Source organism: Rissa tridactyla, chromosome 19 (assembly GCF_028500815.1).
Source record: "Rissa tridactyla isolate bRisTri1 chromosome 19, bRisTri1.patW.cur.20221130, whole genome shotgun sequence".
Lineage (NCBI taxonomy): Eukaryota > Metazoa > Chordata > Aves > Charadriiformes > Laridae > Rissa > Rissa tridactyla.
Genome location: NC_071484.1, coordinates 6,527,142 through 6,536,881, shown reverse-complemented (window position 1 = coordinate 6,536,881; position 9,740 = coordinate 6,527,142). Strand labels below are relative to the sequence as shown.

The window sequence follows — 9,740 nt, the reverse complement described above, 5'->3', positions numbered from 1 at the left end:
GCCGGCTCCCTCGCCCCCGGCCTGCCGGTGTGGCCGCCCCGGCCCGGATGCCAGCGCGGTGAGGTGGAGCTGGGAGCGGCCGCCAGAACTGGTTTGGCCGGACCCGAGGAGGTGTCTGGGCTGGGCCGCCGCCACGCTCCGCTTCCTGCTCCTGCCGGCGCCGCGCTCGCCCGCCACGGCTCAGCCTGGCACGGCTCAGCCCGGCATGGTTCAGCCTGGCACAGTTCAGCCTGGCAAATCTCAGCCCGGCAAAGCTCAGCCCAGCACGGCTCAGCCTGACATAGTTCATCCCGGCAAAGCTCAGCCTGGCACGGCTCAGCCCGGCATGGCTCAACCCGGCATGGATCAACCTGGCATGGCTCAGCCTGGCACAGTTCGGCCTGGCAAAGCTCAGCCTGGCATGGTTCAGCCTGGCACGGCTCAGTCCGGCACGGCTCAGCCTGACATGGCTCAGCCCGACATGGCTCAGCTCGGCATGGTTCAGCCTGACAAAGCTCAGCCTGGCACGGCTCAGCCTGGCACGGTTTAGCCCAGCAAAGCTCAGCCTGGCATGGTTCAGCCCAGCGTGGCTCAGCTCGGCATGGTTCATCCTGGCACGGCTCAGCCCGGCACAGCTTGGCACAGCACAACCCACCTCACTTTGCCCCGTTCAGCTCAGCCCATCTCGTCCCCAGCCTGGCTCAGCCGGTGTCTCCCAGTGCCACCAGGCTCTCAGGGGTGACGTGGAGGCACCGGAGAGGGTCCCGCGTGGGGCACGGAGGGGCTGGGGGATTCTCGGTTGTCTCGTAGGGGGCTGTGCTCACCCTCTTGGCCCCCAGCTCCTGCGTCGGGACAGGGACACCCCGAGCCTTGGCAGCAGCGTGGGGCTGGGCTGGACCCCCCGTGGGGCTCGGCAGGACCCCCGTGGGGCACGGGGGGCCGGGGGCAGTCGGGGCGGTGCTGAGCGCTGCCGCCGCACGCTGACTCACCGCTTGTCTGGGCGCTGGCAAAACACCATCAGGGCGGGTGCTGAGGTTGGGGGGCAGCCCCTGGCAGCGCCGTGGCACCCACTGCCTGCGGTGGCAGCGGCGGCTGGCGGCGTGAGGCCTGTGTGGACTCTGCTGTGGCATCCCGTGGGGGCTGCCCACGCGTGGCCACGGACCCCCGGCCCTGCTGGGGACGAGGACCTGGAGCCTCGTGAGGTGCAGGACCCGCTCTCTCCCCCCCAGATAATGCCATGGAGGGGGGGGCTCAGCAGAGCAGCCTCCAGGAGCCCCCCGGGCCAGGCGGCGCGGAGCAGGAGGGGGTCCCCGGCGAACGGGATGGGGGCGAGGGGCCGCCCGAGCTCAAGCGCTCCCAGCCCCTCTTCATCCACGGCAGCAGGTGGGTGGGGGGCCCGGACCCCAGGGCTCTCCCGCGGAGGTTGAGGGGGGGCGTAGCAGATTGAGGGCGGGGGGGCACAAGCGTTGGGGATGGGGGCGCAGGACTCGGCGCTGGGGGAGCTCAGCCCCTCTCTGCCCGCAGCCGGCAGCTACCGGAGGAGGAACCGCGCGCCTCGTCGTTGCCCAGCATCCCCAACCCCTTCCCCGAGCTCTGCAGCCCCTCCAACTCGCCCATCCTCAGCAGCCCGACCCTGGGGCAGGGACCCCCCCGCGAAGGCGCCTCCCACGTGAGTCGGGGGGCAGAGGGCTGGGGAAGGTGGTGGTGGTGGTGGGGGGGCTCAACCCCCAAGGACGCGGGGTCTCCTTCCGCCGGGGGTGCCCTGACGCCCGCGCTGGTGCCGGCAGGTGGTGAAGGTGTTCGGCGAGGACGGCGCGTGCCGCTCGCTGGAGGCGTCGGCGGGGACGACGGCGCGGCAGCTCTGCGAGACGCTGGTGCGGAGGACGCGGGCGCTGCAGGACCACAGCTGGGCCCTGGTCGAGCTGCACCAGCACCTGGCCCTGGGTGAGGCGCCGGCACGACGCGGCACGGCGTGGCACTGGGACACCCCCCACCCCCCACCACTACTGCCCCGCTGAGCCCCGTGTCCCCCCCGCAGAGCGGTGCCTGGAGGACCACGAGTCGGTGGTGGAGGTGCAGAGCTCCTGGCCCCCCGGCGCCGACAGCCGCTTCGTCTTCCGCAAGAACTTCGCCAAGTACGAGCTCTTCAAGAGCAACGCGGTACGTGGCCGGAGCAAAGCCCGCGGGGATCCGGGTGTCCCCGCAGGGACCTGGATGCCTTATGGGGACCTTGAGCACCCCACGGGTAGCCCCTGACCCCCCTGTCCCTCCAGCAGTCCCTCTTCCCTGAGGTGATGGTGTCCAGCTGCCTGGAGGCGAACAAGAGCATGGCACACTCCGAGCTCATCCAGGTACCATGCCCGGCCGTGCCGTGGGGGCCCAGATGTGCCACGGGGACCCTGCTGTGCTGTGGGGACCCTGCTGTGCCATGGGGACGTCCCTGTGCCACGGGGTCCCTTGCTGTGCCATGGGGTCCCTGCTGTGCTGTGGGGACCCCACTGTGCCATCCATGGGAACCCTCCTGTGCCATCGGGACCTCCCTGTGCCATGTGGTCCCTTACTGTGGCATGGGGTCCCTGCCATGCCGTGGGGACCCCGCCATGCCGTGGGGACCCTACTCTGCCCCGGGGACCCCGCTGTGCTGTGGGGACCCCGCCGTGTCCCTCAGGCCTCGTTTGCCCCCCCAGAATTTCCTCAACTCTGGGAGCTGCCCCGAGGTCCAGGGCTTCCTGCAGCTGCGGGAGGCCGGGCGCAAGGTCTGGAAGCGTTTCTACTTCTCCCTGCGCCGCTCGGGGCTCTACTACTCCACCAAGGGCACCTCCAAGGTGAGGGGGCGGGCGGGGGCACGGCCGGGGGGGTGCAGCAGGGCCAGCCCTGACGTGTCCGCCCCCGACCGCCCCAGGACCCCCGGCATCTCCAGTACTTCGCTGACCTCACCGAGTCCAACATCTACTACGTGACGCAGGGCAAGAAGCTCTACGGGACACCCACCGAGTTCGGCTTCTGCATCAAGGTGGGGATGTCGCTGCCTGGGGTTGGGGGTCTTCCGTGTGCCTTCCCCTGCCAAGGGGTCTCTGCCCCCCGAGAGCCGGCCGGGGCTGCCCCGTGACGGCTCCGATCTCTCCCCGCAGCCCCACAAGGTGCGGAGCGGCGTGAAGGGCCTGAAGCTGCTCTGCAGCGAGGACGAGCAGAGCCGGAGCTGCTGGATGGCGGCTTTCCGCCTCTTCAAGGTGGGCCCGGCACCGCCGAGGTGTTACCGGTCCCGTGCCGTGCTGGGGGGATGCCAGGGGGATGCTGGGGAGATGTTGGGAGATGCTGGGAGATGCTGGGGGACGCTGGAGGATGCTGAAGGGATGCTGGGGGATGCTGGAGAGATGCTGGGGGGATACTGGGGGGATGCTGGGGGGTTGCCGGGGGGGTACTTGGGGGTGCTGGGGGATGCTGAAGGCATGCTGGGGGATGCTGGGGGGATGCTGGGGGATGCTGGGGGATGCTGGGGGGGATACTGGGGGATGCTCACATCCCTGTGCTGGGGGATGCTGGGGGGATGCTGGGGGATGCTGGGGGATGCTGGGGGATGCTGGGGGGGATACTGGGGGATGCTCACATCCCTGTGCTGGGGGATGCTGGGGGGATGCTGGGGGGGATACTGAGGGATGCTCACGTCCCTGTGCTGGGGGATGCTGGGGGGGATACTGGGGGATGCTCACATCCCTGTGCTGGGGGATGCTGGGGGATGCTGGGGGGGATACTGGGGGATGCTCACGTCCCTGTGCTGGGGGATGCTGGAGGGGTGTCCCCATCCCCGTGCTGGAAAAGGTGCAGGATGGGTGTCCCCATCCCCACACTGGGCAGATGTAGCCATCCCCATCCCCACGCGGGGTGGACGCGGAGGTCCCCATCCCCGTGCCAGGCGGGGGCTCCCCCATCCCCCACAGGACCCCCCCCCCCAGCTCAAGGGGCTGTTCCCCCCCCCCCAGTACGGCATGCAGCTCTACCGCAACTACCAGCAGGCGCAGGCGCGGCTGAGCCAACCCTCCTGGATCGGCCCCACGCCCCTGGTGAGTGCCACCCCCTCTGAAGCCCCCCTCCAGTGGGGAGCCCCCACCCCCCGGTGACCCCCCCCACTCTCGCCGTCCCCCCGCAGCGGAGCGTCTCGGACAACGCGCTGGTGGCCATGGACTTCTCGGGGTGCACGGGCCGGGTGATCGAGAACCCCAGCGAGGTGCTGACGGTGGCCCTGGAGGAGGCGCAGGCCTGGAGGGTGAGTTAGGGTGCAGGGGGGGGTGTGTGTGTGTGTGGGGGGGGGATGCTCCCCCCCAATCCCGAGCCCACCACCCTGACGCCCGCTCCTTGCTTTGCACGGCCAGAAGAAGACGACGCACCGGTACAGCCTGCCGGCAGCCTGCCAGAGCTCCCCACTCAGCGCCGGTGAGCAGCGCCCAGCCACCGGCTCCCACCGGGGTTGTGCCAACAGTTGGCCGGGGGGGTGTCCCGGGGAGGGGGGGGGGTGTCCCTGCCCCGGGCGGGGGTTCCCACCCCCGCGCCTGACGCCCAATTCCCCGCAGCCATCCACCGCACCCAGCCCTGGTTCCACGGGCGCATCTCCCGGGAGGACACCCAGCAGCTCATCGGCCGTCAGGGCTTGGTGGACGGGTACGGGGGCGCCGGGGGGGTTGGGGTCCCTGGGGTTCATGGCGGTGGAGGGGGGGGGATGCAGGACCCCTGGGGGGTACATGACCCCAGGGGTTATAGGGCCCTGTGGTCCACGGAGTGATACAGGACCCCTGGGAGATGGGGGGAGACTTGCCGGGGGGGACACAGATCCCAGGGGAGTTGGGACCCCCCCCAGGGTTTGCAGGGGATCTGCAGCCCCCAGGGATACAGGAGCCTGGGGCTGGCTGGGGGAGACACGACAGGCCCCCGGGGCTCGCAGGGGGATACAGGGCTCCTGGGGCTACAGGACCCCAGGGCTTGGGGAGGACCTGGGACCCCGGGGGGGACACGGGGGTGGCAGAGGGGGCCCAGGGCTGGCAGTGACACCCCCCCCGTGTCTCGCAGCGTCTTCCTGGTGCGGGAGAGCCAGCGCAACCCCAAGGGCTTCGTCCTGTCCCTGTGCCACCTGCAGAGAGTCAAACACTATCTCATCCTGCCCGTGAGTGCCGGCGGCGGGGGGCTTGGGGGGCGCCGGGGGTGCGAGGGCCTGACCCAAGACCCTCCCTCCCCCGGCAGAGCGAGGAGGAGGGACGGCTCTACTTCACCATGGACGACGGGCAGACCCGCTTCGCCGACCTCATCCAGCTCGTGGAGTTTCACCAGATCAACCGCGGCATCCTGCCCTGCAAGCTGCGGCACTACTGCACCTGCGTGGCCCTCTGAGCCCGGCACCACCCCCGCCCAGTGGCATGACCGGCACGGCAGGGCTCGGCACAGCCTGGCATGACCGGCACAGCACGGCTTGGCACAGCCCGGCACCGCTGGCACAGCCCGGCACAGCCCGGCACGGGGTGGCAGGACTGAGGCCATCTCGGTGCAGCGAGCACGGGGTCAAGGACGGCTCCTCCGCCACCAGCCGCCCACCCTGCGCCCCAGTGCCGGCTTCGCCCGCGGGGTCCTGGGGTGCTGGCGGAGCCGGGGCCCCCCCCACACTCAAGCACTTTCTTCCCCTCCGTCCCCCCTCCACAGCACCGGCCCCGAGTGTCCCCACGGGCTCCCGGCACTCCGCACCCTTGGGCCAGGCAGGTTGGGGTCCCCCAGCCTCAGGAGAGGGGTCCTGGGGGGCGGGGGGGGGGGGTAGGGGGGGCACCCACCACCGCGTCCCCCATGTCCCCGCGAGGCCAGTCGAACTGTGACATGTTTTATACCAGTGAGAATAAAGGTTATTTTTGCAGAGCTCCCGCCTCGCCCCCTCTAAAGGAAAAGATGGGGGCACTGGGGTGGGGGCTGCCCCCAGAGCCCCCCGCTGCCAGCGGGCGCATGGCTGGCAGCGTCCCCACATCCCGCCGTGTCCCCACGGTGCCCCGCATCCCGCACAAAGGCCCCTCTGTGCACCCCGGGCACCACGTGCGGCTCAGCCACGCGGCCGCCGGCAAATCCCGCTGGGATTAGCTCTGGAGGGGGGGGATTAAGAGCCTGGATTTGGGGGGGCCGGGGCCGGGCCAGCTGCTATTAAAGGCATGGGGGCCGGTGAGCGGGGCCGCGGCCGTGCCATGGCTCCCAAGACGGTGCTGATCACCGGCTGCTCCTCCGGCATTGGGCTGGCGCTGGCCGTCCGGCTGGCGCGGGACAAGCAGCGCCGCTTCCGAGGTGAGCAGGGTGGGGGTGATCCCCCCCCACCCGCCATTCCATTCCCGGGGGCCGGGGGAGGGAGGGGAGGGGATGGTGACCCCGCTCGGGGCTGAGCCACCTCTGCCCCCAGTCATCGCCACCATGAGGAACGTGGGCAGGAGCGGGGCGCTGGCGGCGGCGGCGGGGCCGGCGCTGGGCCGGACGCTGGAGATCAAACAGTTGGACGTCTGCGACGAGGGCTCCATCCGCGCCTGCCTCGACAGCATCCCCGGGCGCCACATCGACGTCCTGGGTGAGCCCCGGGATCCCCCTCCCACCGCGTCCCCCTGGTCCCGTGGAGCATCCCCCGTGCTGGGGACCCTCTGTGCTGGGGACAACTCCTGCACCAGGGACCCTCCATGCTGCAGGCACCCCCTGCACCAGGGACACCCGGCACCAGGGACCCTCCATGCCAAGCATGCCCCATGCTGGGGACCCCCCCTGCACCAGGGACACCGTGCGCCAGGGACCCTCCATGCCCTGGGGACCCTCCACGCCAAGCATGCCCCATGCTGGGGACCCTCCATGTCAGGGGCACCCAGTGCACCACGGATCCCCAGCCCCCATGCACTGGGGACCCTCTGAGCCGGTGACACCCCGAGCAGCAGGGACGGTCCATGCACTGGGGGACCCTCTGTGACAGGGACACACTGAACACCAGGGTCCCCTGACCCCATGCACTGGGGACCCCCCCCGTGCCAGTGACATCCTGCACCAGGGACCCTCTGTGCGCTGGGGACCCCCTGTGCTGGGGACCCCCCCCCTGCACCAGGGACCCTCTGCGCGCAGGGGACCCTCCATGCACCGGGGCCCCTCTGGGCATGGGAGCCCCCCCAGCAGAGGGGACGCCCCGCTGACCTCCCTGTGCCCCCGCAGTCAGCAACGCCGGGGTGGGCATGGCGGGTCCCCTGGAATGCCAGAGCCTGGCGGCCATGCAGAGCCTCATGGACACCAACTTCTTCGGCCTCGTCCGCCTGGTCAAGGAGGTGCTGCCCGACATGAAGAGGCGCCGCGGGGGCCACATCGTGGTCATCAGCAGCATCATGGGCCTGCAGGGTAAGGGGAGGGGGTGGGGGGGGGGACGGGGTGCCCCCGTGGGACCAAATCCACCCCCCCCAACCCCAGCCCTGACCGGGACCCCCCCCCATCCAGGCATCGTCTTCAACGACATCTACGCGGCCTCCAAGTTCGCGGTGGAAGGTTTCTGCGAGAGCCTGGTGGTGCAGGCGCTGCGCTTCAACGTGGCGTGAGTGCCGGGGGCTGGCGGCCAGAGCGGCCACCGCCCCCCCGCCACCGGGGCTGGGGGGGGTCTGGGGGGTGCCGGGGTCCCCAGCGCCCCATCCCCGGGCAGGATCAGCCTGGTGGAGCCGGGGCCGGTGACGACGGAGTTCGAGGCGAAGGTGTACGAGGAAGCCGAACGCGCCGACTACTCGCGGACCGACCCCGAGACAGCCGACATCTTCACCAACCTCTACCTGAGGAACTCCAAGGACGTCTTCGCCAGCCTGGGCCAGACCCCCGAGGACATCGCGGAGGTGACGGGCGGGTGGGCAGGTGGCCCCACCAGGCTGGGGGCTGCCCGCTTCCCACCCCGAGCCTGGCAGCCCCCGGCTGGGCCGGGCTGGGCTTTCTAGAGAAGCCTCAATTAGCCCTAACGAGGAGTAGCGGCCCCCAGCTGGCAGCGGGACAGGGGTCCTGCCCTGAGAACTCCTTCCCCCAGCCCCAGGGTCCATCCTGATGGGGCTGAGCCTGGCTGGGAACAGGGATGGGGATGGGGATGGAATGGAATGGAATAGAATAGGAATGAGGATGGGAAGGGGGTGCAGGTGGGAACAGGATGGGACGGGGTTAAGGGTGCAATGGGGTGGGATGGGGATGGGAAGGGTTTGGGATGGGGACGGGAATGCAATAAAGATGGGAATGGGATGAGAATGGGAATGGGGATGGGAAAAGGGTGGGGATGGGGACAGGATGGGATGGGGTTAAGGATGCGATGGGGTGGGATGGGGATGGGATGAGAATGGGAATGGGGATGGGAAGAGGGTGGGGATGGGGACAGGATGGGATGGGGTTAAGGATGCGATGGGGTGGGATGGGGATGGGAAGGGGATGGGATGGGGATGGGAATAGGATGGGAATGGGGCTGGAGATGGGGATGGGAAAGGAATGGGATGGGGATGGGAATGCAACAAAGATGGGAATGGGATGGGAATGGGGATGGGGATGCACTGAAAACAGGAATGGGATGGGAATGGGGATGCAGACGGGATGGGGACGAGGAGGGGACGGGGACAGGAAGGGGACAGTAACGTCCCCACATGCAGCACACGCTGCGGGTGATCGAGGCAGCCCGGCCGCCCTTCCGGCACCAGACCAACGCGGCGTACACGCCGATGGCCGCGCTGAAGCACGCCGACCCCAGCGGCGCCCTCATGACCGACGCCTTCTACAAGCTGGTCTTCAAGTACGACGCGGTGCTGCGGCTCAGCCTGCGCGCCATCCGCCTGCTCCGCTGGAAGGCCCAGAAGGTGAAGGAGGGCGCCCGCCTGCTGGGCTTCAAATAGCCCCCGCGGCCCCCCGGCAGCCCAGGGCACCGCGTCGGCACAGCCGCCCGGCTCATCCCGCTGGGGGGCTGCTCGGAGGCCGGGGTGGGGGTTGAGGGGGGGGAGGCAGGGGGAAGCCACCCTGCGCAGGGTTTCAGGGTTTCGCTTCCTGCTCCCGGCCCCAAATAGCGCCCGCCGCCGCTGTATTAAAATCGGGAGTGGTATTTTTAACCAGCGCCGGGTGAAAAAGCAGAGCGGCTTCCTCCGAGAGCGCAGCGGCCGTGACGGGGCTGGGAAGGGCTGGCGGCAGCTGCCCTCCCCCCCACGCCCCCCCCAAGCCTGCCTCCCGCTCCCCCGTCCCCGTCCCCGTCCCCCCCATCCCAGCCCCTACGTGTGGCACCCGCTGGCATGTGGCACGCCAAAGCTCTAGCCTGTTTGCCCCACACGGCCACCAGCGACGGCTGCGTCCTCCCCCTTGGGCTCCCCAGCGGGGTTAGCAATGTCCTCTGTGTGTGTGGGGGGGGGGTCCCGTACAATGGATGGTGTCACCCCCACACACACACTTCGGCACCGAGCCCCGCGGCACTGGGGCAGCACCGGGGGGGCTGCAGGGCACGGCGGGGGCAGCTCGGCTGCGGCGGAGGGTGCAGGAGGTGGCGCGGGGACGGGAGCAGCGGGGGGGCGCAGAGGGTGCACGGGGGGGGGTGCAAAGGGGCTGGCGCAGCGTCGTGTGGGTCACACAGTGAAGGCTGGGTGCGGGGCGGGGGGGGGGGGGGTGCATGCCAGGCACCGGGAGCCGAGGGGACCCCATGGGGGGGTCCTCTCCAGCTCAGGGGGGTGATGGCGGGAGGTGTGGGGGGGGGGGGGGTGCAGCCTGTGCCACCCCCCGGG

At 70.2% G+C, this 9,740-nt stretch overlaps 2 protein-coding genes across 2 annotated transcripts; both read left to right on the top strand.

The window, feature by feature from the left end:
* The first annotated feature begins 1,216 nt into the window (after window positions 1–1,216).
* Window positions 1,217–5,397, top strand: GRB7 (growth factor receptor bound protein 7). Its single transcript, XM_054224597.1, has 14 exons — window positions 1,217–1,362; window positions 1,504–1,648; window positions 1,767–1,923; window positions 2,018–2,139; window positions 2,253–2,330; window positions 2,667–2,804; window positions 2,882–2,992; window positions 3,111–3,209; window positions 3,960–4,040; window positions 4,127–4,243; window positions 4,350–4,410; window positions 4,548–4,635; window positions 5,041–5,134; window positions 5,212–5,397. Exons 1-14 carry the CDS (start codon window positions 1,217–1,219, stop codon window positions 5,356–5,358), a joined length of 1,584 nt encoding a protein of 527 aa, XP_054080572.1. The 3' UTR covers window positions 5,359–5,397.
* A 791-nt stretch (window positions 5,398–6,188) lies between these two features.
* Window positions 6,189–8,870, top strand: LOC128919323 (retinol dehydrogenase 8-like). Its single transcript, XM_054224577.1, has 6 exons — window positions 6,189–6,285; window positions 6,398–6,559; window positions 7,183–7,362; window positions 7,459–7,552; window positions 7,658–7,841; window positions 8,631–8,870. The coding sequence occupies exons 1-6, from the start codon at window positions 6,189–6,191 to the stop codon at window positions 8,868–8,870; spliced, it is 957 nt and encodes a 318-aa protein (XP_054080552.1).
* The last annotated feature ends 870 nt before the right edge of the window (window positions 8,871–9,740 follow it).

What these genes read in the sequence shown, in the direction of transcription:
- GRB7 (XM_054224597.1), top strand. Translation starts at nt 1,217, where the DNA reads ATGGAGGGGGGGGCTCAGCAGAGCAGCCTCCAGGAGCCCCCCGGGCCA. An exon ending in CCACCAAGGGCACCTCCAAG is followed by an intron (nt 2,805 to 2,881) that starts GTGAGGGGGCGG and finishes CGACCGCCCCAG; the next exon opens with GACCCCCGGCATCTCCAGTA. An exon ending in AGTTCGGCTTCTGCATCAAG is followed by an intron (nt 2,993 to 3,110) that starts GTGGGGATGTCG and finishes CTCTCCCCGCAG; the next exon opens with CCCCACAAGGTGCGGAGCGG.
- LOC128919323 (XM_054224577.1), top strand. Translation starts at nt 6,189, where the DNA reads ATGGCTCCCAAGACGGTGCTGATCACCGGCTGCTCCTCCGGCATTGGG. An exon ending in CAAGCAGCGCCGCTTCCGAG is followed by an intron (nt 6,286 to 6,397) that starts GTGAGCAGGGTG and finishes CTCTGCCCCCAG; the next exon opens with TCATCGCCACCATGAGGAAC. An exon ending in GCGCCACATCGACGTCCTGG is followed by an intron (nt 6,560 to 7,182) that starts GTGAGCCCCGGG and finishes GTGCCCCCGCAG; the next exon opens with TCAGCAACGCCGGGGTGGGC.